General features: G+C 35.4%; 3 protein-coding genes and 1 long non-coding RNA gene across 4 annotated transcripts; 3 read left to right on the top strand and 1 right to left on the bottom strand.

Annotated features, from left to right (window-relative positions):
* On the top strand, nucleotides 1-6706 carry ANL2 (Homeobox-leucine zipper family protein / lipid-binding START domain-containing protein). The gene is made up of 11 exons (XM_086667503.1): nucleotides 1-305; nucleotides 393-525; nucleotides 611-1600; nucleotides 1733-1953; nucleotides 2047-2164; nucleotides 2265-2957; nucleotides 3138-3239; nucleotides 3334-3546; nucleotides 4762-4933; nucleotides 5148-5515; nucleotides 5885-6706. The coding sequence occupies exons 3-11, from the start codon at nucleotides 1463-1465 to the stop codon at nucleotides 6272-6274; spliced, it is 2415 nt and encodes an 804-aa protein (XP_086523629.1). The 5' UTR covers nucleotides 1-305; nucleotides 393-525; nucleotides 611-1462; the 3' UTR covers nucleotides 6275-6706.
* A 3550-nt stretch (nucleotides 6707-10256) lies between these two features.
* On the top strand, nucleotides 10257-10975 carry LOC147552672 (uncharacterized). Its single transcript, XR_015237237.1, has 4 exons — nucleotides 10257-10319; nucleotides 10415-10438; nucleotides 10554-10593; nucleotides 10893-10975. It is a non-coding gene; the product is annotated as an uncharacterized LOC147552672 (long non-coding RNA).
* Nucleotides 10976-17515: 6540 nt separating this feature from the next.
* Nucleotides 17516-23185, top strand: LOC147552673 (shaggy-related protein kinase epsilon-like). The gene is made up of 13 exons (XM_086667504.1): nucleotides 17516-18714; nucleotides 19149-19403; nucleotides 19516-19608; nucleotides 19802-19861; nucleotides 19981-20253; nucleotides 20401-20475; nucleotides 20791-20847; nucleotides 20931-21071; nucleotides 21915-21965; nucleotides 22053-22148; nucleotides 22266-22349; nucleotides 22424-22526; nucleotides 22679-23185. The coding sequence occupies exons 1-13, from the start codon at nucleotides 18655-18657 to the stop codon at nucleotides 22738-22740; spliced, it is 1410 nt and encodes a 469-aa protein (XP_086523630.1). The 5' UTR covers nucleotides 17516-18654; the 3' UTR covers nucleotides 22741-23185.
* A 1168-nt stretch (nucleotides 23186-24353) lies between these two features.
* LOC147552674 (CEN-like protein 1) lies at nucleotides 24354-25740 on the bottom strand. The gene is made up of 4 exons (XM_086667506.1): nucleotides 25488-25740; nucleotides 25320-25381; nucleotides 24870-24910; nucleotides 24354-24782 (listed from the first exon to the last, which is right to left on the bottom strand). Exons 1-4 carry the CDS (start codon nucleotides 25641-25643, stop codon nucleotides 24562-24564), a joined length of 480 nt encoding a protein of 159 aa, XP_086523632.1. The 5' UTR covers nucleotides 25644-25740; the 3' UTR covers nucleotides 24354-24561.
* Nucleotides 25741-27768: the final 2028 nt, after the last annotated feature.

A 27768-nucleotide genomic window follows, 5' to 3' on the forward strand; every position in this document is an offset into this window, starting at 1 on the left:
GTTTGAAATCTCACTTTTTTAGAGAGAGAGAGAGAGAGAGAGAGAGAGAGAGTAAAGAGAGAAGAAGATTCATGAGTTATTAAAAAATAAAGATAAAATTATTTTCAATTTTTACTGAGTTATTGAGAGAATAAAATCGGAAAAATAATAATAGTACTTGCCTGAATTCAGTGATATTCCGGTGAACTTTCTGAGTTTTTAGTTGAAAAGGTTAGATTTTTCTAGAGAGAGAAAGTCGGCATATAAGCCATTGACAAGAAGATAAAATCATCTTTATGAAGTTCAATCAAGTCAGCTCTTACAGAGTACGGAAAATTTCTTTTATTTTCTACTAATTTGGTTTTTATTTTTAATTAATATTTTTAAATTTTATTGATGAATTTGTAATACAGATCCAAAAATTTTACTTCACTGCCAATTTCTAGAGAGAGAAAGTGATAAAGAAAGAAACAACGAAGAAAGACCCTCAGATCTGTAAACTCTGCAGATTTACATACATTTTTTTCTCTCTATTAAAATCTCTTTGTGACTGAGTATTTCTTTTCCCTTTTAACCTTTCTTATGTATACTTGTCAGGATTGACATAATGATAAAAGGTTTTTTATTTCAGAGATTTTGTCAAAATGTAAATCTCGAGGAATATTGGACGGATATGATAAAGACTGACCTTGACGGCGAAAATTGTCAAACTAAGAGGGTTGAAAAAAATAAAATCTGAAAACATGGTCGCAGTTTTTCATCGTCTATTTTAACTGAAGTTTTTTTTAGAGAGAGAGAGAGAGAAAGGGCTGAAAGAGTGAGTGAGTTTTTTTTTTCCTAGAGAGAGAAAGTTGAAGATAAAACGGATATGTGGAATCTTCGAAGCCTTACAAATAGATGAAACCAAAGAGGGTTTAATCAGGTTGACTTAAAAAAAAAAATAAACTTTTTCTCTGTCATCTTTTTTTTTAGGGCTTTCGTTTTCTCATTTTTATTGGTGACAGAATCAAGGAAGAAGCTAGAGTTGGGGTTTTAGTTTAACCTAGAGTCAATCAAGCATGCAAAAGAAGAGATGGGGAAGAACTATTTCAATAAGTCACTAATGGCTTTTTAAGGGTTTCTGTGTTTTTTGGGTATTTTTTTTTCTAGAGAGAAAAAGAGAGAAGGATAGAGAACGAAGTTGCTAAGCTTCCTTGTTTCGGATCGCTTGCCCTTCTTTCTCTTTCTTTCTCTCTAGATTTGATAGATAGATAGATAGATAGAGAGAGAAAGTTGTTTAAGGAGACACTCTTTGTTTATCTATCTTCATTTTTCTAGGTTTTATAAAAGATTCGAGATACCCATTTCTTCTTTTGATGGTATTAAAACTGCTTATGTAGTTCTAGAAGTTTTAGAGAGAGAAAGTTCAAGAGTGAGTGATTGGTTTTGGAGAGAGAGAGAGAGAGAGAGAGAAGTTTAGAAGGATAAAAAGGAGTTGATTTTGATGAGTTTTGGGGGTTTTCTAGAGAGCAGTTCTGGTGGCAATATGACTTCTGGTGCCATCACTCAACCAAGACTTGTTGCTTCAACTGGTCTTACTAATAAATCAATGTTCACCTCTTCAGGCCTTTCTCTAGCAATTGTACTTACTTTCTCTCTCTAACTCTTTCTCTCTCTCTCTCTCTCTAACTGGTTCTTGTTTGTTATTTTATCTACTGTAATGTAATTTTACTGATCTGGGTTTTCTTATTTTTTGTGATATGAAACTTAATAGCAACAAACAAACATGGAAAGGAATGGTGAAATAAGTAGGTTTGGGGAACATATAGAGACTGGTTTTGGTGTAAGAGCTAGAGAAGATGAATATGAAAGTAGATCTGGAAGTGATAATATGGATGGTGGAGCATCTGGTGATGATCAAGATGGTGATACTAAACCACCAAAAAAGAAAAGATATCATCGTCATACTCCTCAACAAATCCAAGAACTTGAATCGTAAGTTGTATTATTCACTCTCTCTCTAGATATCTTCACTAACAAGAAGAAGAAGAAAACTTTGATAGATTCTATTTCTTTTGCCTTTTTTAGTCTGTTCAAAGAATGCCCTCATCCTGATGAGAAACAAAGATTGGAACTTAGTAGAAGGCTTAACTTGGAGACTAGACAAGTCAAATTTTGGTTCCAAAATCGTCGAACTCAGATGAAGGTTTGATCAAATTTCTTTATATTCTATCTTTTAATCTTCATTTTGCTTTGTGGGTTTTTGTTTTTCAAACTCATTTGAACTAGAATACTTCTTGAAACAGACTCAAATCGAACGCCATGAGAATTCAATGCTTCGTCAAGAAAACGATAAGCTTAGAGCAGAAAACTTAACAATAAGGGATGCAATGAGAAACCCTATCTGCAATAACTGTGGGGGTCCTGCAATGTTAGGAGATGTATCTTTAGAAGAACAACAACTTCGGGTTGAGAATGCCCGTCTTAAAGATGAGTTAGATCGAGTTTGTGCGCTCACAGGTAAGTTCTTAGGTCGCCCGATGTCGTCTTTAGGTAATGGGATGCCTTCATCAATGACTAGCTCGGGTTTGGAGCTTGCTGTCGGTCTTAATGGATATGGTGGATTAGGTGCTGTAAATCAAAATCTTCCAATGGGTAATGAATTCAATGGAAGTGTTTCGAGTTCTTTATCAATACCGTCGGTAATGCCTCCACATAGGGCTTCAGTTGGAGGAGTTGGTGGATTTGAGAGATCTATATATCTAGAACTTGCTTTGGCAGCCATGGATGAATTGGTTAGGATGGCACAAACAAATGAACCTCTTTGGCTGTCTTCTGGTTTGGTTGGAGGGAAGGAAAAATTGAACCTTGAAGAATATGTGAGGATCTTTCCACCTTGTATTGGGCCGAAACCGAGTGGATTTGCCACTGAAGCAACTCGACAGACCGGTATTGTGATTATCAACAGCTTAGCTCTCGTGGAGACATTAATGGATTCGGTAAGACGTTTAATTCTTGTTATACGCTCTTTCAAAAAGTTAATCACAAGATAAATTACTAATCAAATTTTATGTGGTATACAATTTACTGAAATATCAAACCAATTATTTAGGATTAATACCTGAATGCCTCATTCATTGTGTTTTTCCTCTTATTTCTTGTTTATTGCTGTGATTTAGGACCGGTGGGCGGAAATGTTCCCTTCTATGATTTCAAAAACTGGTACAACTGACGTGATTTCAGTCGGTGTAGGTGGAACTAGAAATGGTGCTCTTCAACTAGTAAGTTCTAAACCTATATTTCATATATTTTGCGCATAATTAGTATGCATTTTTTGTTTTAGTCCCGTTTCATTAAAATCATTTTCCATTACAGATGCAAGCGGAGCTTCAAGTTCTTTCTCCATTAGTCCCAATTCGTGAGGTTCGGTTTCTCAGGTTCTGCAAACAACATGCTGAAGGAGTATGGGCAGTGGTTGATGTATCCGTCGACACTAACCAAGGAACTTCAAATCCATCCACATTTGTGAACTGCAGGAGACTTCCTTCTGGATTTGTTGTTCAAGATATGCCTAATGGGTATTCCAAGGTATCGCCTTTTTTTATTCGATTAATTTCATTCCATATAATTTAAGCATATATCTCCAAAATTTTCTAAATTCCATGAATTGTGTTTCTTTCTATTCTTTCCCTTTTTCTCTTTAATGGAGTTGGTCCTTTTTAAACTAAAGTTTTTGTTGGTTAGTTCAGAACATTTAATTGCATATTGCCAAGTTAAAATCATAAGCATCTGCATTTCTACTCCAAACCCTAAAAGAGAAAGCTCATTCTCCTAAGAATTTTGTTGGCTCTATTGATTTTCTCTCACTTGTCACTACTCTCATAGAAAGACTTTTCGAACTACTCGTCGAAGATTTCCCCGAAAAATCTGGACATTATACTACTAACTTTAATTAAGATGCTTTCATATAAACTGAAGTTAATAATTTTCTAATCATCTTCTGTTTTCAACACTAATGTTGCTTAATGTCTGTACCTAAAACTTACTATTATAATCTATACATAGATCATGAGAAAATCGATGTACTTAAACCGTATATGATTTAAATATTAATCGAAGCATCTATTTAGTATATTTTTCTGCACCTCGAACGCATTAAATTTTTAGCCTTTTCTATCTAGGTTATGCATTGTAATCTTGTACTTCGATTATATATAAATATATATTTTTGATGGTTCTATTCCAATCTGTGATGCCTTCTCGATCTGCTTTTCGATAAAAATGATATAATATTATGATACATGACTAAGCCATGAACCATTAAACAATGGTCTTATAAATACACTATTATTTTGTTATTTATTCTTATAATATAAATTTAACTTCTCGATTTGGAACTTCACCGTCCATTGCGCTCCTTTTTCGCTCTTTCCCAATTGTAGAGAAGGTGTAACTATTTGTGTAATCTCATTAACATATACTTATTATGTTTTGTTTTTCATTTTTCCATTCAAAGATTGCTTGGAAATAGAATTTTTTGTAGACTTTCATGGATGTATAATATTTTATTCCTACACCCTCTTTACACTAAAAATAGTAAAAAGTTTTTAAATCATATGGTTGACTGTGAGGGGTGGTGATGACAAATAAATTTGTTGGCATTTTCGTCTTATTCTATTGGTGTGGGGACCAGAAATGTTGACCTTTTGACTTTGACCCCACAGGTGGGTGTAGGATAAAGACAGAAACCCACATGGTGTATGTTAGTAAAAATAGTATAACAATTTGTAAGTTTTATTGCAGGTTACTTGGGTAGAACATGCAGAATATGATGAGGGTGTAATTCACCAGCTTTATCGACCGTTGGTTAATGCGGGTATGGGTTTCGGAGCACAAAGATGGATCGCTAATCTTCAGAGACAATGTGAATGCCTTGCCGTTCTGATGTCGAATAATCCAACAGTAGATCATTCTGGTACGTACAATAAGATGGTTCAATCATCATTATTGCTCTCTTAAGTAGTTAGGGATGTAATCGACTACCCCACGATCCAGATCCTAAAGTCAGCTTGGGATAAGTTTGGGACCAGCTTCCTTGAGAGAACAGTCTTTCTGGTGGATGTGTCGATCAAATTACTACTTTAATGTTGCTTAGGTCATATGGTTGAACAATATTTTTATTTTTGAAGGGATCACGCCAAGTGGGAGAAGAAGCATGTTGAAGTTGGCGCAACGGATGACTGATAATTTCTGTGCTGGGGTATGTGCATCGACAGTCCATAAATGGAATAAACTTGGTGCAGGAAATGTGGATGAAGATGTCCGGGTTATGACTCGGAAGAGCATTGATGATCCGGGTGAACCACCGGGTGTTGTTCTGAGTGCTGCTACGTCCGTTTGGTTACCCATTTCATCACAAAAGCTTTTTGATTTCGTGAGAGATGAACGGCTGAGAAGTGAGTGGGACATATTATCTAACGGTGGGCCGATGCATGAGATGACCCACATTGTTAAAGGTCAAGATCCTGGCAACTGTGTCTCTCTCCTCCGAGCTAGTGTAAATCTCTTTCTCTCTATTCGTTTTATTCAATTATTAGTGCATTGGTTTAGTTCACAGACGTAGGTATTGTTTACCCACGTTAGTAGTGTGTGAACAAGGTGTAGATTATGACCATAATATCTGGCTTAGAAGATAACAAACAAGTCCTTTTAACCGTGAACTGGGAGGACTGTCAAGTCAATAAAGTAGGACAATTTACTCAATTGTCAACTTTTGATATTTCTGGTAAACTTTTCTGACGTCAGGGACCTAACTGTAAGTTTCTGTTTCACGAAACTGACGTTGTAAAGTGTGTTAGCTTTTTAGACGTTTGAAACAAGTAATATGTCCAAACTAACCTTAACATTTACCAAATTTACATTTCAGGCCATGAACTCAAATGATAGTAGTATGTTGATATTACAAGAGACATGTATAGATGCATCAGGATCACTTGTGGTGTATGCACCGGTCGATATTCCAGCTATGCATGTTGTGATGAGCGGTGGAGATTCAGCCTACGTGGCATTACTTCCATCTGGATTCGCTATAGTTCCGGATGGGTCAGATGATGCTGCCGGAAGTGGTGGTGGTGGCGGTGATGATGGTGGTGCTACACCAAGAACGGGTGGTGGGTCATTATTGACGGTGGCGTTTCAGATATTAGTGAGTAGTTTGCCTACGGCTAAGCTTACCGTGGAGTCGGTGGAGACGGTCAATAACCTAATTGCTTGCACCATACAGAAGATAAGGGCAGCCCTTCACTGTGAAAATTAGTGCTTCTAGTAATTCTCTTAGTTTAACTAGTTCTTGTTCGAAGAATATTTTAGGGTTTTGACTTATATAGGGGACTAGAACAAAATGGGGAAACCAACTCAAGGATGGATCGGAGTTGAGTCAAGAACGAACCTCTCGTGAAAAGCCTTAGCTATATGCAGCACGGGTGATTATTGGGTTTGGGTATGGTGGTTCGGGTATTGACTCGTCGACTTCTGAGTTATCCAGAGAAGGAAAAGACCAAATTGGTGTCCATGAAACGGGAAAATGACCGAAATGGGTTATTAGATTTTTTTTTTTTTGAAACTCAAGGAACTGTTTGTTTTTGTTTTTGTTATAGTTGTTGTTGTGCTTCATTTTTAAGTAAAATTAAGACATTTTGTTGTTTATGTCTGAATCTTTTCAGTTGAATAGGAAACTTTGTTTTGTTTTTGAGTTTTTTGCCCCAGGCATCTCTCTCTCTCTCTCTCTCTCTCTCTCTCTCTCTCTCTCTCTCTCTCTCTCTCTCTCTCTCTCTCTCTCTCTCATCAATGGCCAATGGGTTAATGTGGGTGTTGGGTAGTAGATAGTTGTATAAAAGTACAAAATGATAGAAGCTGTGAAGTTGGCGGTGGGTAGTAAAGTAGTGATTGCCCTAGATTAAGAAGGTTGTGGATAGTGCCTTGTTTGGTTGGTGGTTGGAGGGGGAAGATTAGGATGACAAAGAAATAATTACCAGGTGGTCCAGGAAATGATGTTGACAATTATTCATGGTCGATATTACCCTTAAACTATGGATGTAAGGTGTAGTTTTCTTACAAGTAGAAATCCCTTGAGTTATTGAAATTATTAAGCATACAAATGAAAGTATAAGTAGGAATGAATAGGTTTTATGTCCTTTATGATGCATTTGAGGGTTTTTACATAGTAGTCTAATAGTATTTTTTTTAATCTCAACATTTTACTCAAAATAAAGCGTAGTGTCAAACCTAATTATCATAATAGTGAATCTGTCGATTACATTTTTTTCAATAAATTACAACTTAGATACCCGTTTAACAATCGGTAAAATAGTTGATCTGGTTAATGGGTTCCTCAGATCTAATTTATTACCACTAGGTTAAGGAATTTTTGGATCATCAAAGTTTTGATAGGGAAAGCATATAATGAAGCATATGACCCATAATCTCTCTTTCACTACTAGGTCTGTCTCTTGTTATTTGCCATGCTCACATGTCTGTGTACAGGTTAAGTATGGACAAATTGCCATAAAGTCAAGACAACGATAGCTTATCTTCCTATTACTACTTAGACAGAGAACAAGAGAGAGAGAGAGAGAGAGAGAGAGTATTTTAGAGGGGGGTGGGGTGGGGGTGGTGGTGGCGTCTTTCATCAGTACCCGGATTTTGGATTGATGCTTACCTATTAGGCATTATTATCTGCACCTCGTCCCACTCGAATTGTACTCTATATATACGTGACGACTCTAATTTCCACCATATATATAATATTGGACTTTCTACTATTGTTTCTTTTTCGGTCAAAATCCATCCTTACATTTTTGGTAGCCAATGTTTACAATACTAGTTCGATTCGTCATCACACTTCGGTGTACAATCTTTGGTAAACTATGTGCAAAAAAAATGCTAATATATACCACAAATGTGTGTACGTGGTTATCGAATTTTAATCTATTCCCACTTAGTAATATTAGAAAGCTTCCATCTATTACTTCTCAATTATCTTTTGTTTCTCATTATAGACTTAGTTCTCAAGTCACAACACGTTCCACTTCAACATTTAAAATTATTTTGCACACGTGCCATGATAAAATATTGCTTAATGCAAAAAAATTATTTAATTTGGAGGAAAGAAATGGAAGAATTAAGAAGAAGAAGTAGCAAGGAAATCAAGTAGATATTTAGTTGCATTTAATGTAGGATATTTGACTTATAATTTTGTTTTTATAAGGTTAAGCATTAAATGAAGTTAGAAACATAAATAGATTGACCCTCTTATAGCTTTAAATGAAGAAGAGAAGTGGGAAAATCATGAATTCTTTTCTTAAGCCTTTGCATTTAGTGATCGATATGAGGGAGAGAGAGAAAAGAAGGGTCTCATCAAGGAGTATCTCTTCCAAGTCTTCTCTTCTATTGCTCTAGTAATTTAACACTTGTACTATGTGCACGACTAAACCACTAAATAAATCTTGATTTTTGGGAAATGACGGTTCTCTTTAGAAATAAAATACGACCTAATGGGTTGAGTGAAGTTGGATTATTGTATCTCGTTGAATTGCTATAGTGGTAGTCAAATGAATTAGATTCTCAGTTCCATCATCTGTATTTATGTTTAAGTGAAGATTCTTGTAGGAGTTGACTGAACTCATCTAACTCTGCAGAAAATGCCTATGTATCATTAATAACATGTCAGTCGCCCTCGTCAAATGAAAACGTAATACACGAAAATAATTCGTGAAGGATAAGAGTGTGATAACTAAAAATAAAAGATGGGAGTATTTAGCTTAATTTTAGGATCCATGATTCTAATTAAAAGATACCATATGACATATTTATTCATGGTGCTTGATATTGTATTTATGAGTAATTAAGACTTGTAGAGGGTTTTTATTTCATAATAATTATCTATTCATTATTATGAAGATGATCATAATTAAAGATCGCTGATTTTGATGTTTTGTCCTTGGAAATTTAATGACAAACCTTAAGCTTGATGGATATATATATCATCATAGATCCATTCATTTTTTTGTGGGTTAAAAAACGGGTGGATATATAGTCAAACTAAAAAAAAATGATGAACTCAAAGCTCTATGACTTGTACAGGCGTGTTGATTAATCAATAAACACATTTTTAAGACGTTTTAGTATCATGCCCTTGACCAAACTTTAACACCAAAGTAACATTGGAATAAAAAGAGCATAAAAGGACATAATACATTGAGAGAAAAAAATTATGAAATTATAATTCCAACAATTTACATTTTGGGGGCACTTGTAATGATCCTCCACATTCCATTGTCTTTTTCTTGTAAGATTTTATTGATAAATTTGAATTAGAGAAAGGTGGAGCACACCTGAATGACTAAATTTCTCTCTATCAACTTCTTTTTTTCATGCATTTTTATGACCTACTTTTCTTTTCTTTCTTCACAATCCCCACCAAAGAAAGGTCATGGTACTTGGTCCATATTCACATGTTATTGTAACAATAAACAATGTCTTGTCTTAGAGATCTAGAGAGAGAGAGAGAAAGTGTCACTTAAAGTCTTTTCTAATCCGTGTACATTTGAGAGTTGTATTTATGTAATTGGATTCTTTGATAAGGGAGTAGCAACTTGATTGTTCTTTTGTGTTTATTCATTTGTTTTTTCTTCTTATTGTCTTTATTATTGTCACTTTTAAGATTGTTGTTGTATAAGTGAGGGTTTTGTGACTTTTCCTTTATAAATAAACCGTCATTCATTAAGAAAAAAATGAGTTCCATTTTTCGCTTAGAGAGATTCCAAGGAGGAGATTACATTTGTTAGTTCGGTAACCATACAACACAAAACCAATTGAAAATAAATGAAAAAGATATATATATATATATATATATATATATATATATATATATATATATCTATTATATAAAACACAATGGTGTTTTTTGAGGTGAGCCGTCGATTTATGTCTTGGATATTCACATCCTTTAGATTGTTTTGTAGATGTTCTCAACGAATGTGGAGATACAACCATTGTGTTTAATTTCGGTTTCTCTCATAAACCCTTTAACTTCTTACAACTTCCCTTTGGACTTTTGTAGCCTCATTTATTATGTGAATTATTACTTATGTTAACTTCTGAAAAATTAACTGGAAGGCCATTATAGAAATTTACTTGGTACCCTAAAATCATGTGATGAAATCGTGGGACAAGGAGATATTAGTGGGGAGGAAATTGGTAACTACCTCCTGTTATATCTCTCTTAAAGTTATTCCCAAATTTAAATTGATTTTTTCTTCATTACTAATGGCAGAGGTCTCGGTTTTTCTTTTTGAAAGAAGGTCTTGATTTGTAATCTGGATTCCTATTGTTTTTTAATCTCCTTCACTCCTTATAATGTTTGATGACTTATAATAGATTTTTTTTTGTTTTGCAGGTTTGATTAGTGTTTTATCTAAAGGTTAGATTCAACCCATCTCTCCAAAATGAATATTTCGTTTAAAACTACTAATATTCTTTGAATCAACCACTACTAAAGTTTTTCCTAATTAATGTTTGTTTCCTTTTACTGGCAGTACAATCTTCATGATCAAACATTAATGCTTCACTCCCAGGGTATGATCCAAAGTTTGTTTTCGTCCAATCTTAATGGATTTAACATACTGATTTCTCTCTATCAGACTCTTTCATCCTCTCCTTAATATTTATCCAACTTTTTTATGTTTATTTTATGTAGTTCCATTTTAAATTATTAACTTCTTACTTTTTATTATTTAGAACCTATGTTTCTTCTTCACCGAATATAATGGACTATAATGTTATTTACATTCTTTTCCACCTAATTTCTTTTCCATTTAATGTAATTTTTGCTAATTAATATTTATTCACTTAATTGTTGTTATTTTTTTCTACAGAGTGTTTCACTGCAATGAGAGGAAGAACAAGAACCATTAGAAAAATTTAATTGTTGTTTCATCTTATTCTCTGTCTCTCTAGGGGTGGCAATGGGTACCCGTTTACCCGAGAACCGAACCGACCCCGAGTCTTAATGGGTAGGTACTGGGTATAGGTTTTAGATCCATTAAGGAAATCGGGTCTTAAATGGGTATACCCGAAAGGACCCGACTAGGAGGCGGGTCCTTATCGGGTATATCCGCCGGGTACCCGACGGGTAATGGGTACCCGAGATAATACGAAAAAATACCCTAGATTATATAGTATTCTTGTACGTCAGGGTTTTTCTCACCAAGTTATGAAATTTCTCAAATCCTCTTTTCCTTGGGTGAAAACTAATTTATAAAACATAAAAGTGAGCGAGTTAATATAACATAAAGGTTCATTTCTTCTTTCTTGATTCCCCTAATCTCTAATCTCTTATACTCATCAACTATTGTACCCGAGATATTTGCTTATTTAAGGACTATGTCGTTTATGATATTTCTTTTCACTAGATTCATGCAAATTCTTCTACTTTAAGAAATATTTGATATACTTTTGTGAATACCCAATGGGTACCCGATACCCGATGGGTATCCGAGAATTTTAAAGGTTCCGGTTCTGGATCCTTTGATTGAGGTACCGGTACCGGAACCGTCAAGAACCGAAACCGTTACGATTTATAGGTTCCGGTTCTGGATAGTTAAATACCCGAACCGGAACCGACCCGTTGACACCCCTATGTCTCTCCTTCATATCAAAATTTTTCTCTCCCTTTGATTCTCTTTTCATGGCCAACTCTCTCATTGATGTATATGCATCATTAGAAAAATTGTAGATTATGTAAACTTTTAATATGTAAATTTAAAATGGATAATATTCGAATAATATTATTGTAATAATGATTAGTTGTCTAATTTGTTGTTGAGAAATATTAGGTGTTAATTTCAATGCAGTAAGCTTATTTTGTATGCAGTAAATGTGATAAGTAGTCATCCGTTACTCTCTAAGTAATAGCCAATAACATTTCTTTGCTTCCGTAAAACTTATTTTTAATTTACTTCAATCGCTGACAGAATCTACGGGCGCGGTAGATCCCTTTTGGCTAACGCCCTAAGTTGACTACTTAGGGTCGTGCATATACTGAGACATGTATGTATTGTAGAATTTGTTTTTACACCATCTAGGATCGGAGAGAGACCTGTGATTCGCATGAATGCGAATTACATGTCCCTGTACAATGTTGGATGGTGTACAAACAAATTATGCAATGCATACATGTTTCAGTATATGCACGACCCTAAGTAGTCAACTTAGGGCGTTAGCCAAAAGGGATCTATCGCGCCGACACCTAGTATATATATATTGTATTATATGTTTTTAGTATACTTTTCATGTAAGATTATTTTCACAACCACCGTTCAGTCTTTTGTAACTTAAATGATGTTTTTATGATATTTTTTAGTGCTTTGGCACACTCCCTCGTAGAGTGGCCGAATGGGGACGTGGCTTGTCAAGATGGTCCAAGTATCTTCTCTCTCACTAAAGATAGTTGACCCATCATGGTCGACCACATCGAATTGTCAACTTGGTGGAAGTAGTACTTATCACAAGATATAAATGTTCACTTTTTTATTTTGTCATATTCATGCATGGAGAATAACTACTACTTCAGAAATAGTATAATTTACCAACACAAACTGCACTGAACCTTAAAAATAATGCACATAATGAACCATAAAAATAATGCCATTCTTCTTCTAACTAATAATCTGATTCTGAAGATATGCAAAATTCTAGTCCTAAATCGAATTGGGCCTTATTTATTCTAATTGGGCCAGTTTCCTGGCTAGGCTAATGTTGGATTGGGTCTGTTTAATTCCACACACCTACCTTGTTAACTTGTCCCATGTGTGGCAGATCAAGTCAATTGCCAAACACAGGCACAAACAAGAGACGGAAGAATAAGGCGAATGGCATCTCTACCCGGGGCCACCATCTCATCGATGGAACAGGAGAGTGTTCCACTAAATGGTGGTGATGGGAGGTGGTGGTGGTGGCGGTGTTGAGGGAGATAGTGGTGGCGAGCGAGATGGTGGGAAAATAGACGGTAGTTGGTGACCATGATGGTGGCGGTGGTGGTGAAAGTGTGTGAGAGAGAGAAACATGTCAGCATATGAAAGATCTTAGTTTGGATTGTGTGTGCCTTCATTCGGGTATGGCTTTGGAGACCTTATCTTTTCTACATGAAATTCCACTTCAAAACATCTATCTAATTAAGTATATGCCCCATTGATTGTATATCTATCCTAAAAATTTGAAGGTCACAAATTCAATGTTGGATGAGGATGAATATTTACATTTATGAGCTTGTGTTAAATAGTATAAACAATGCAAATATAGGGATGTATGAGTTTTCTGCCCCCATTAAATAGCTTTAAATGTCTTTTTATGTGTTTTAGGGTCTAAAATGTTTGTGATGATGACAACTATAGAGCTTATCCAATTCGTAATTATGGTTTCAATGTTATTAGCGCCGGCATACCTTTCATTGTTTTTTTTTTTTGGAAGATAACTTCACTGGTAGACTGTCAAGTAGTAGTGAAATACAAGTCATGAAGTTTTTTTTTTTTTTTTTTTTTTTTTTTTTTTTTTTTTTGAATCCAAGCGAAACATTTCATTTCATAAGTGATAAAAATCACAATTTACATGGATGATAATTCTTATTTCTCTCCTCTGAAAACTTCATGAGAGTTACATACCTTTAAATGCAAAGTACCTCATGAAGAGAAAGAAATTGGACTAGACACCGACTCGATAAAAAGACCCTAAAGGTCGAGAATGAAAAGACCCTAAAGGTCGTGAATGAGAAGACCCTAAAGGTCGCGAATTAAAAGACCCCAAGGTCAACAAAATATTTAATAATACAAAAAACAGAAAATAATAATTTAAATCCCCGTCGCTTCCGTCGGAAAACCGTCATTGTCGCCGGAAAACCGCCGTCATCACCGGGAAACCGCCACCACCATAGAAAAACCGCCATCACCACCACCATAGAAAAACCGCCGTCATTGTGTTGAAGATCGGTTGACGATTTGTGATTTGAATTCCATATATGATATGATTCGTCGAAGTCCAACATAGTATCTGATGAATTGATCATTTGATTTTCTCTCTCTATGTGATGATGACTCATAAGAGTGGTTTGTGTCAAGGAATTTCTACTTGCTGCCATTTGAAAGAGAAGAAGAAAAAGAGAGTTTGAAGAGGAATGTTTCTCTCTCTAACTTGCTTTTCTCTCTCTCTCTCCAAAATTGATTCTCTCTGTCACTCTTTCAGTGTGATTGATCTGGGTTTTGAGAGAATTAGGATTTTTGAGAGAATTAGGATTTCTCTCTGGGGAGTACTTGATCAAAAACGCTAACTTGTTTATCAATATGCGGTTCCGGATACTTGGAGTAGGCCTATTCCTGGTTGCACTTGAACAATCCGGACATGGCTTCAAATGATTAATGTGAAAACCATTTTTTCTTAATTATCTTCAGCAACTTTAATAAAGAAGGTTTACCCACAACACTAAAGAACAGTAAAGTGAATTCAAACAAAGGATGAAATGGAAGATAAAGAAAAGAAACAGAAAAAAGAAACATAGAAGAGGAAACTCCGGCGAAGGAAGACCCTTCGCCGGAAAAACTAGATCGAACTCACTCTTTCTCTAAAGAAAACGGTTTTTTTCTCTCTCTCTCTCTGTTTTCTCTCTCTAGATTGAAATAGAGAGAAAATTCGGATAAGATTTAGCCCAGTCATGAAGTTAAATACAAAGAAACTGTTAAGTTTGTGGCCATCCAACTCAAAACCAATTGGCAATGAGTGGAGAGGACCTATACTTTATATTCTTGGTTGCTAGTTACCCATTCTCCCATGTGGGATTATTCTCACACGCCCCCTCACGTGTGGCGTTCTTTGAGCCTAACACGTGTGTTTTTTTTCTTTACGGGTGACGTGGAGCACGTGTGGCTTTTAAGCCCATCACGTGTGGGCCTAGCTCTGATACCATGTTAAGTTTGTGGCCATCCAACTCAAAACCAATTGGCAATGAGTGGAGAGGGCCTAGCTCTGATACCATGTTAAGTTTGTGGCCATCCAACTCAAAACCAATTGGCAATGAGTGGAGAGGACCTACTTTATATTTTTGGATGCTAGTTACCCATTCTCCCATGTGAGACTATTCTCACAGAAACAATGCCATATACATAGGCCCAAAGGGATACAAGCTACTGGGCCATATACTGCTGGGCCACTAAATGGGCCGCAGTATTGCCTTCGCGGTGGCATTAGATGGAAACGTTGTGTGGTTGTTGATTGAGTTTTGCCCTAGCTTCTACAATACTCTCGGTTTGATCTGGTCGATTTCAATTCCAGAATATCAGTTTGACCATGCTGCTTTCAATTGCCTTTAGTAGTGGTGGCATGGCTAACCTGATTTTGTGAGTCAAAATTGGTTTGAACCCACTGATTATTTTACTACAAACTGTCTGACTCTGTCATTTAGACAGAAATAGTTTTTGGGGATTTCAGAATTTCAAAGATCAGATTCCCTATTGCGCCTAGTGAAGAGTTTAGAGAAAGAAAGAGAGGGTTAAAAAGTTACCTCAACTTCAAATGCTTCGAAGATTCATCCCACAATAAATCAATTCTAAAAAGAAAATTAAAATTTGTGACTTTAAAAGTTAGGGCGAGATGAACTAAAGAAGAAGAGGGAAAATTGTTTCGCGTCCCATTGAAATCCATAGGGTTGAACGATTTCTTTTAATTAAATTTGTTTGAACCCACCAATTTTAAGTCAAACTTAGTAGGGAATGATTGTTTTTTTATTGTGAGAATTCGACTACGATCTACGTTAGTCGTTACAAGGTATTGATGCATCATAAAGATGTAAGAAGCACGATAACCGCCTAATTTAAACGAAGAACGAAAGAGGTCTAAAGCTCGACAACCAAGAGGCCTAAAGCCCGACAAACTATTACATTATTTATAGCATAAATTACATAGGATAAATCTTAAGGACAATTGCTTCCACCGAGAGTCCATCCCACGAACTCATAGGCTTAAGAGGGGTGTCCGACCGTTGTGGGGGATGCTTGTTGAAAGAAACGTTTACCGGTTCTAAAAACAAAGATGCTTATAACACCATTTGGGGGATGGGGAGGGGAACCATTAAAATTACTCTATTATAAAATCATAATATATACTACATGTTATGTAACGAGTGTAAGTACTCTTTGATTTCATACGAGGAAAAGCTAAAATCTATATGTGCCTCTAATCTATTAATACTACATGAAATGTACACTTTTATGTAGGCATCCTTCTGAATAGGCCTTTCTCGGTACATATGGGAAACCCACACTAACTAACTGAGACGGCGCCTACAAAACTTTCCTTTGGGCTACTCGAGGGGCTCTGAAGAATAAAATTAGTGGTGTCTATAAAATGACATTTTCTAGTCGGACGCATATAAATGTAGAAATTCTCTTTTGTTTGAAAGTGGTTGGGAAAAAAAAATTTCTTATTCTTCAACCCTTGAAATTTAAATATACTATAGGTCTTTTAGAGATCTCAAAAGTTAACTTTTGAGAATTCTAAAGTTTAGTTAGTCCAAGGGTGGTTAGCATTTCATAATAGAATTTTGGTTAAGCAATAGGCCCTAGCCAATTTTCTAACCTAACTTTTTCTATCATATTTTAATGATTGATCTTAGACTGGGCACATATCCTTCCTTGAATGGTTGGCTGGTCAAAATGATCACCCTTCAACTCATTGTATGTTAGTTAGAGTGTGTTGAAGATTTTGTTTGGGAAACCTAGTTCTAGGTAAAAAGTCTATGACTTTTGAAGTTTGAGCATAGTTGATTTAGATAAGGGACCATTTTGTCGTAGACGGTAAAAAATCATAAACCAATTTCGTACCGAAAATGAAAGAGGGCGGCAGGTGGGTTTGGGCCATTCTAGTAAATCTTCGAAGCGTAAACTTCTCCAGGTATTTTCTATGGAGATTCTAATATAACTGAAAGAAAATAAAATTAACTTTTAATACTAGAATTGAAAAGAAAATTGATGAAGTCTTTTGGCTCTTCTTTCTAATTTTTTATAATCTATTAACTGTACTCATTTTCTTAAGATCTCTAAGACTTAAATTTTTCTTTCCTTAAATATTTTAGAGACTCAAAAGCTATCTATATAACCCGTGACCGAACCAAGATTTTAGTTAAGTAGGAGTAACCTAAATATTAAATTAAACAAAGGTGGTTGTAATTAAAATTACTAATTGTTGGACTAATTTAGCCTAATTAAAATGCAAAACTCCATTAGAACAAATAAAGGAAATTGCAAAAATTGTGAAGGGGGCGGATTAAGAAATTGGGTGACAAACTGGCAAGATCAATATTTTGGTACCTAATTGGTTCCTTGTTTAAAAATGCTTAATTCCGACCCAAACTTCTCTCCTCAAATCTCTTTATATTAAGTGTTTTCAGCCGTTGAGTCTCTAATTTCGAGTTCTAATATTCTTCTTCTCCCATCTCCTTTTTCATTTTGTATCTACTGTAATTTTTCTAAATAAAAGTCAATTTTTATCTAATTTTATAGATATTTATTGTGTTGTTTGTTTTTTTGTTAAGAGATAATGAGATGAAAGTTTAGTAATGTTACAAGGTGAGATTCTTTAATTTGTAAATTTTATACTGTGATTATTTTCAATGAATGTAAATGCTGATGCGAGATAAGTTCAGGAGAATTTGATTTGGTTTTAACAAAATCCAGCGAAAGCCTTCTCTTCCTCTTTACGTGTGAGATGAGAGAGGTGAAATAAAGAGAAGAAATAGAGGAGAGGAAAACAATTTGTAGGTCGCTGGAGAAAATTGTCGACAACTAACCTCCCAAATCCCGATATCCACTGTCAAGACGATTAAGAAGAGATGAGGTATTGAGGTAGAGGGAGTAGAGTGTTTGACAATGTGTCGGGGCGATGTCGAGTGATGCCAAACATTTTTTTTGTTTGGTAAAACTACAGTTGTCACAAATTTTTACCCCAATTCAAGATTAAACATCACCTCAACAAAAAAAAAATTAATTACTCGTTATTTTCATGACCCCCATGAAACTGTTAAAATGTTGTATGTGATTAACCGCAAACAGAACAATCTACCGTATATTCCGGTCACGATAAATGCTGTCCGCCCACTTCTCGTAAATTTCTCCCAATAATAGGGCTAAAATAGGAAATTCAATTCTGACATATTTGATATCTTCACGTTCCGATCACACCCGATAAGAAATCAACGGCTCTTAATGATTGTTTGACTGATGTACGGATTTTAAAAAGGGAAAAAAAAAATTTATTCGAGTTTGAGATGGATTTTTTGTGTTTGACCGAAATAGAAAATCAGGTGGAGCTACTTCAAGAGAGAGAGAGAGAAAGAAAGAGAAAGAGGGTTTTTTTTAGAGAGAGAGAGAGAGAGAAAGTAAAGAAGAAGTTGAAGAAGAGAGGGAGAGATAGAAAGGCGTGATTGAATATTATTGTTCCTTTTTTCAAAATTTTCCTTTCCTCTCCCCAGTTTCTTCTTCGGTTAAACGGGGGAGAGAGAAAGTTAAAGAGGGTTTTCGTTTTTGGGTTTGATTAGAAAAAATTAGGGTTTTTTCTTGTTCGTGTTCTGCTTGTCTGTGGGGGAAGAAATCCATAATGCATGTAATGCGTCGATTCAAGAGTTTTGCCTCTGGTCGTTCTTCCATTTCTGATCCGGTAATAACTCCTCATTTTATATCTTCCATTGGTTTTTGGGATTCTGTTGTTTTTAATTCATTTCTGGTTGATGTTGTTTATATGTGTATTCTGATACAGATTCAATTAATGTTGGGTTAAATTAGGATCATGAAGATTTTGATTTAGGGATTTTTGGGTCGAAATGTGTTTACTTGGATCTGCATTTATGAGTTTTCTTTGATTTTGGGAATTTTTTTTGATTTCCTAATTAGGTTTTTGGTATTGATTAATTTGATAATCTAAGTAGATCTCATTAATCAAATATGAGATATGTTAAACTTGAGCATATTATCACACAAACCTTGTTTAATTGTCTTTCCCCCAAAAAATTTAATCATCTATTAACTTTCATTATTATTCAAAGGTTAGGCCTTGATGAAGTATTAATTTTTCTTTCTTTTTTTTTTGTTCAGGCTGGTGATGTTAATACTATAAGAGTGAAAGTTGATGAGGATACAGAAATGGAGGATAATATGGAATCTCATTCCACAGATAAAGTGGAGAGTTGTGAAGAACAGAATATAGCTTTTTCTTCACAGGAAAATGGTGCAAGCACGTCGGATATTACTTCCACATCAAAAACCGACAAGTCTCGTCTGGAACAACTTCCAGAAGAGTTGCATGAAATGAAAATCAAAGATGATAAATCTGGCAATGATGATGATAAGGTGCAAAGTTTGTATAATTTAATGTATTTTTCTTGCTACTTAGTGTTATTGGTATTTGGGTATCAATATGTGTTTTCACCTTTGATTACTTTGTAATGTTGTTTTCATCCAGAATATGGAAGTCAGTGTTGTGAGTGGTAACGGAACAGAGACGGGTCAGATAATTACTACAAGTATTGGCGGTAAAGATGGTCGTCCAAAACAGGTAGTTTGATTTTCTAAGTTAAACTTGGTAACTAATTCATGACTTACGTAACCTATCTTCTCCTTTTTACCCCTGTTTGGTATCGAAGTACCCTTGAGAGTATATTTCCCACTGAATCTAATGTTTATTGTAACAAACAAGCTGATTAGTTTTTAGAAAAATTGAAGCTGATAAAATGTTGGTTGAATGACAGACTGTTTCATATATGGCAGAACGTGTGGTTGGCACTGGTTCATTTGGTGTTGTATTTCAGGTAGACCTAGTTTCATCTATTGGGTTATATATATATATATATATATATATATATATATATATATATATATATATATTGTGTATTGCAGTTTCCAGACTGAATTATATTTTGTTATGCAGGCCAAGTGCCTCGAGACAGGTGAAGCAGTTGCCATAAAGAAAGTTCTGCAAGATAAGAGATATAAGAACAGAGAACTTCAAACTATGCGAATGTTCGATCATCCTAATGTGGTGCAATTAAAGCACTGGTTCTTTTCAACAACTGAGAAAGAAGAGGTCTTTCTGAACCTTGTACTAGAATATGTCTCTGAGACTGTTTACAGAGTTACCAGACATTATACGAGGATGAACCAACATATTCCTCTTCTTTATGTACAATTGTATACTTACCAGGTAAACTGTCAAGTCCCGCATATCATTGTTTAGATTGTACCTTTCGTTGGTTATAAGAAGATATCGTTCTTGCATTTTGTTTGTATGAGGTCGATGTGTTTTTTCTCCTTCCCATCTTAACCCAAGTTGTTCTTTTCCTTCATGTAGATCTGTCGAGCTCTTGCTTACATACATGGTGTTATCGGCGTGTGTCATCGTGACATTAAACCACAAAATTTATTGGTATGACACTGACGTCCATCTCATAAGAAATAATACATGACTTAAATGTTTAGTTCGATCATTATTCCACTGTCCTGGAATTACTCTGGCTTTTGTTGAAACAACTCGATGGATCATGCTTCTTTATTTACCTTTGTTTCATGTGAAAATGGTGGAAATATATTTATCGACTTGTGATATTGTGGCATTTCACCATAGGAATTGGTTGATTCTATTATTACAAATTGGAATTGTTTGCCTTGTGAACATTACAATGAATACTTCAGCACAGATTTAGCCCAAATGCCCAATCTTGAAGGTTTATGGTTCTTGTAGGTTAATCCACACACTCATCAGCTAAAGATTTGTGATTTTGGAAGTGCAAAAATGTTGGTAAGTTATTTTTTCTGGCACTTGATTTAAAACTAATAACATCATATGGTTCACATTTTGACAGTCTGTTGGCTGGTTTTCAGGTGCCTGGTGAGCCCAATATATCATATATATGTTCAAGGTATTATAGGGCCCCAGAATTGATCTTTGGAGCTACTGAATATACAACAGCTATTGACATTTGGTCAGCTGGATGCGTTTTAGCCGAGCTTCTTCTGGGACATGTGAGTACTTTCTCATATTGAAAATTCCAAGTTAGGGTGGTTATTCCTTGACTTTGATTAACTTCGAAAATACTTTTGGTTGTGATGTAGACACGCAGCGGAATTAAAGATATGAAATAACTAAATAAGAACAATGAAATTAAAGATCAAATAACTCTAAATAATAAACTTTATTAAAACTTCAATGGGGTTTTTCTCTCAAATCTGAAAATAATAGACAAACTAGATATCCCTCTTATAGGGTTTTGGACTTTCCTAGCTAGACTTGAATTAGAATTCCTAAATAATTAAATACTGCAACTTGCCTAAATAACTGGACTAACTCTGGACCTTTCCAATTATTGGAAATATTAAAATAGCATAATTCCTAAACCAAAATTAATTAATAAACATACTAAAATAAGAACTTTCTAAGTCTTCTCTCCTTGGCCGGTTGGACCATGACCGGGTCCGGTCATGGAATTAGTCTCCATGCCGGGTGCCCCTGCATCAGGTTGAGCTTTCAATGTGATTAGGAGACAAACGACGAGTCATTGACAAATACATGTACTGCATTGGAAACTTGATTAATTGACTTTCTCCTGACTATGCTCCTGAATTGCTTTGTGTTGGTTGTGTTGAATGTGTCCTATTGGTTATAGAAATCCTGATTGAATTTGCACATCTATTTGCCTAGAGAACTTTACGTCATTGAATAGTTTATATTCTATCTAATCTTTCTTCTTTTCTTTCTCGCTGTATATTCTTTCTTCTTCCTTATATTCAATCTAATCTTTCAAAAAAAAAATACTTTATATTCTAACTCATCATTCATTTTTATTTTGGTTTTCTCATGATACCCAGCCTCTGTTTCCCGGGGAAAGTGGCGTTGATCAGTTGGTAGAAGTCATTAAGGTTAACTTGCTATCTACTTTTGGTATCAATTTACTTCTGGCTGAAGTAGATTTTATGCAGTAATTTAAGTGGTTATCGTATGATCAGGTTTTAGGAACTCCTACCAGAGAAGAGATTAAATGTATGAATCCAAATTATACAGAATTCAAATTTCCACAAATCAAAGCTCACCCATGGCACAAGGTCTGTGAAAAACTCTGATATATCTCTTTCATTAGTTATTACTTATTACTGTCTTTACATAATGTTTACATCAAATAATCAGGTGTAAAACTTTACAAACTTCTCAAATATTTGTAGGTTTTTAACAAGAGAATGCCTCCTGAAGCCATTGATCTAGTATCAAGACTCCTCCAGTATTCACCAAATTTGCGTTGCACTGCTGTAAGAAATTTTTCATTGCTCCTTATAAATGTGTTTGTGAGATATTTTTAACAGACGTATTTACCCTTTTGCAGTTAGAGGCATGCGCACACCCCTTCTTCGATGAGTTGAGAGATCCAAATACTTGCCTGCCTACTGGTCGTCCACTTCCTCCTCTATTCAACTTCACACCTCAGGGTAACATAATTCGCACTCCCTTTTGTTTTGGTTAGAAAGACATATCCAAATATTTATGATTGGGCTCCTTGTGCATGTGTGCATACTACGCAAACTTGTGTCAAATCTTACATATGACTTTTTGTTCTCGTCTGACCATCACCATTTTACAGAGCTGGCTGGTGCATCTCCGGACTTACTTCAACGCCTAGTCCCTGAGCACGTAAAGATATAACTTCATGAACTAACCGGAACTAAGAGTTTGGCAGTGTAATGTTAAATGGGGCACATATGTGAAATGACCTGCCCAGGCTATGCTCACTTTGGCCTAGTGATGACTAGTTCTGGCTAGTTTGGTCTAGAAGACTGGATATTAACAAAGGCCAGAGAGGCGAAGCGCAGGCAAGTTTTTGTATGGGTTTTTTCTTCCGAAATGGGAAGTTATCAGTTATGGAGAACTCGTCATGGGTTTTCAGACGAGCAAGTTGACGATGTTGTATTAATCTATTGTCTATGTAATTTTGATTTTATTATAATAGATGAAAGATAAAACCTACTTCTTCCTCCATCTCACCACCCCAAAAGAGAAGGAAAATATGGTAAAACAGTTCTTTTTTCTCTTGTTATAATTGCAGTTGAAGTGGTTTAATGTCAGAGTTTTAGCTGTTTTGATGAGGAAATATGGGTACCTGCATTTCTTTTTTAACTTTTTTTGGCATCTCTCTCTCTCTCTCTCCCTCTCTCTCTCTCTCTCCATACTGGTTATTAGGTTAAGTCAAGCTCTATCTTATGAATACCTGATGACCAACCCCTTAGACAGAGGTCGGTCGAGTGGCGCATATTTTGGGTTCCAGATTCTACTTGGACATTGAACCTCTATAAGTACTCAGACTCTTTTTAGCTGTTGGCAAACCGTCTTTTCCCAAGAAGCCATTCTAACTCATCTTGCGAAGTCTACTTTTGATTCACTAGTAACATGTCTCTTCAAATGGGGATTCTTGGACATGGAAGTTAATGAATGCAAGTTCATGATCCTCTTTATACTTTAAGTTACCCATATATATATATGAGGGATTGTTTGCAAATAATGTGCGAAGTTCAAATTTTGGGTTTGGTGATTGTTTGCCTTTAACTTGTCTATGAGGTTTGCAATTGGTTGATGGGCAATATTGTGGAGTAAATGAAGTACACAAGTTCCAGAGTAATTGGCAATTACAAAGCGATTTGGGTGGTTGCTAAATTTTGATAAAAACCTGGATTTTGTACAAGTCAAGCTTCAATTTCCAACATAAAATTGCCTCAATAAGATTACTAACTAATGACCTACTTTCTTGGTACCAACACAAATGAAAATTAAAATTTCACAATCTTTATTTTTTCTTGCTAATGATTTCTTTAATTCTTGATTATACTAGGTATTGTTTAACTAAAGAATACCACTAATAATCTTTCCGTTGTGTTTACATCAAGTGGTATCAGAAAAAGAAAATAGAACATTTCATCTTGGTCAATTTTTCAACATCCTTTACGCTTTGTATGAGAAGGCCGATCTCATCATATCTAAACCTGATATTGGGGACCATGTTGTTTTGATAATTCCTAAGGCACATGATTAAATGGTGTTCTTTTCAATCTAATATTTAACCCTAAGCTAACTAAATTTCAATTTTGTAGTAAAATTATCGTGTTGGAATTCGCCGTAGAGTAGATTATACGCCTCAATACGGTAATTTCTTGTGTTTTCGTGTATGATTGTTTATTCATATTATTGTTTTTGTCATTTTCTTACTCCTTGCTAATTAACATGTAAATTTGGTGTAAGAAAAAGCATGTAAAAAAAATGTAGTCTTTGTAATATCAATTGTCCATGCATGTGACTAATACTATGACATAACATTTAGATATATAGAAACTAATGGAAGAACAGAGTAACTTAATTAGTAGTACATGAACTTAAAATATATATAGTACTTCACTACTTCAATACAATAACACAAACCCTAGAAATCATAACTACTTGTTGTTGTGGTGGTGGTGGTGGTGGTGGTGGTGGTGGTTATCTTTTTCTTGCAGCAGTTTCTCTCTGTGCAATGAAGTAAACAGCAGCAACAGGAAGACCTAAACCATTATCTTGAGAGAAGTTTCTAGTGTTAAAATGGTCTCTTGAAGTTGGTGGAGTCACTGTTTCTCTTCCTTTCAGCTGCTTGAATAAAATGAATGCATACCTATGTATTCCAATTACTGGCTTTGGAATTTCATAACTTACTATCTCTTTTCCTGCATTTTCATTCATTATTATATATATAGTTTCTCATAAACTAAGTTAGAAAAAAAAAATACTAGATTTTTTTAAGAGATACCCACCAAATGAAATATCAGTTGTCCCAGGAATATCAGTTACAATCCTGAAAGAAAATTAAAACAATCGTAATTAGGAGACCAACGTTTGAATCTTATTATATCTGAATATAGTCGTGATGCTCTGCTCGACACATGTACACCTGTCGAATCCCGGACACATACCCCATTGTGTCGGGTGGAAACTCATTTTCCTTCCCGAAAATATAAAGGAATAATTATGAATTCAACTTCAATTAGGTAGTAACATGTGTGTCTCTAGTCAGAAGACCATAATTCGAATCTTACTGTACAAAGGGATCAGTATTCTTGTTTCACACAAACCGTTATTATTTTATATAATTGTGATTATAATATGGTCATCCAAATAAAATCGCATTCAACTTCTTCGATCATCTTCATGTGGGTCCCACAAAAATGAAGAAATTAAAGGAGGATTGGTTAAAGAAAGCAAACCAGTGAAGATGTTCTTTTAAGTATGATTCACTTGGGCTTGGAGCATCAGGATCTGTCATGATCTTGAAATATAAAAGAAAAACACATACTAAGTTAGCTATTAGAGTTTTCTATGTGAATACTATTTTTGGCTCATCTTTTAGGGTTGAAAAGAAAGAAAAAACTTACTAATGTGTAAGTTAGGGAAGATGGCATGAACTCATGACCATTAGAAACTAGTTTTTTGGAGTTATAAATAACATTCATTCTCACACTAGGATTGAACTCATCCACTATCTCTCCTACTACTCCTCCAACAGTCAGTGGTTCTATTGACTTCAACATTATGAAACAAGAGAGAGAGAGAGAGAGAGAGAGAGAGAGAGAGAGAGAGAGAGAGAGAGAGAGAGAGAGAGAGAGAGAGAGAGAATGAGAAAGATTTAAGGGTGGGTTTGTTTATGAAAGAAGAAGGGTTTTATAAGGAGTAAAATGGATATGAAGCTTAGCATTGAAGCCAGCTCATAAGAGATTCTCCTCTCACAATAGATGTTTGTAAATGAAGTCAAGGGAATAAGATGAATAGATTCTCCCGCTATGTATTTAGAGTAGGAAAAAGGGGAAGGTAAAACGTGTCATTGCTCATTGGAGATTGATTTTTTCTGTTATAAAGATGTAACACAAGTCTTAGCAATTAGTGATACTATTATCTATGTTTTGGGCACCCATGTCAAAGTCTATGATTAGGGTATTACGGTTATACGATAGTTTTTTACTGGTCTCGAATCTTACCAGTTGTTGATATTGTCTCTGTTTTTCACACCTAGATCAAAATACATGGATACAGTCATACAGGTTTTGTTCTTGGTTGTGGAGATTTTGCAAGCATACCCAATAGGCCTCAGTAGTTACTAAACTTGAGCAGACACATTTAACATAGACTCTGGATACTCCCGGACACGACATGCAATATGATAAAACTATATTTCATCTCGGAGAGTGCATAGAGAAAATATTACTCGTTGTCTTATTCAAACAGGTAGGAAAAAGAGTGAGGTGGGGAGTACTCGTTATAATCACTAAAGTTGGCAATTAAAATCCACACTTCTTTTTTTTTGTGAAAGTAAACCCACACTTCATTGAAGTAATGAATTGTGGAAAGAACCCCATTTACCCACATTCCCACAAGGGTATCCATCTAGACAATATTTTAATAAGTGATAAGCCATTTTTGATAGTTTATGATATCTTTGAGAAAACGGGTACTTAATTTTGAGGTGCTAAGACAGTTTTGTTCTCTCCATCTATTTAATATTATGTATATTTATATTCCAATATGCACGCTTGGGGATGTATTTTAATTTTAAGGTTCAGGGGGTAACACGACCTTTCCCTCCACTAAATAATCGGTAAATATTATCTCAACTGTCAATTGAAGACATGCATTCAACCGTCCGGAGTGGTGTGCCAAACATGCGTTCAACCGTCCGGAGTGGCTGGCAATTGAAGAAATGCATAGTGAGAGATACATTCAATAAGGGTCGGTTAGGTCCCAATAATTTGATTATACTAGTTGAAAACCCCATGATGAGTAAAATACCAGAAAGGACGCAATTGGAGCAAGGAATATAATGTCTAGTAATTAGAAATCTGAACATCTCTGGCCCAACCAACAAAAGGAGAATTTTAGCAGGGACCCCTACCAATAACATCCCTAACCAACTTCACAGAACGACATCCCACCAATCTGGTACAATGTATACAGTAGCCTAGAGAGAGTACAAAAACAACAGAGAAGAGCAAAAGGATGACCCTTGTTGACTGACTTAGAGGTAGCTAGGAATGAGACTGCACCAGGCCCGACATCTCCGTTATTTGAACCTGCGGACGGGCCATGCCGACAAAAAAAAAAAAAAGTACAGATACCGATTAACTTAGCAGGTTAAATCGAGGAGGGTGGTCAAGTGATCTTTGACTCCTGAGTCCTGAGGCCAGTCCATATATCTTAGCGAACCAGGGTTCGGATACTTACAGTCCGCAACTGACCGGACAAATGAAAACGGTTGCAGGCTACCGGGCTAAAATCCCATGTCTAAGACAGACAACAACGTAATATATGAAGTTACTAACCTCCTTGCTGAGAATAAGAGGTTACTCTTGTCAGGATTGGTAAAAGAGTGGCTTCAGGCTAAAGTTGGTTCATCAAGTCACTCAGTTACCTAACCATAGGGCCTTGTCAAGGCCCTAGTCCAAGCCTAACTATTGGTTCATAAAGGTCAAAATATTGATACTTCTGATACAAGAGTTAAAGTGTTACGGATCTAACTCAAATCAATTATTGGATCAAGAATACAATCCTTCCTATATCTTAATCAATTTGCTATATCCCCAAAACTGAACAACTAAACATGAAACGCTGCAGGAAATTCAACTAAGAAAAATGGATTCAACCATTAAACGCGAAAGAACTAAA

The sequence above is a fragment of the Eschscholzia californica genome, unplaced genomic scaffold, assembly GCF_041429995.1.
Source record: "Eschscholzia californica isolate CP2 unplaced genomic scaffold, dmEscCali1.0.p SCAF_3, whole genome shotgun sequence".
Classification (NCBI taxonomy): Eukaryota; Viridiplantae; Streptophyta; class Magnoliopsida; order Ranunculales; family Papaveraceae; genus Eschscholzia; species Eschscholzia californica.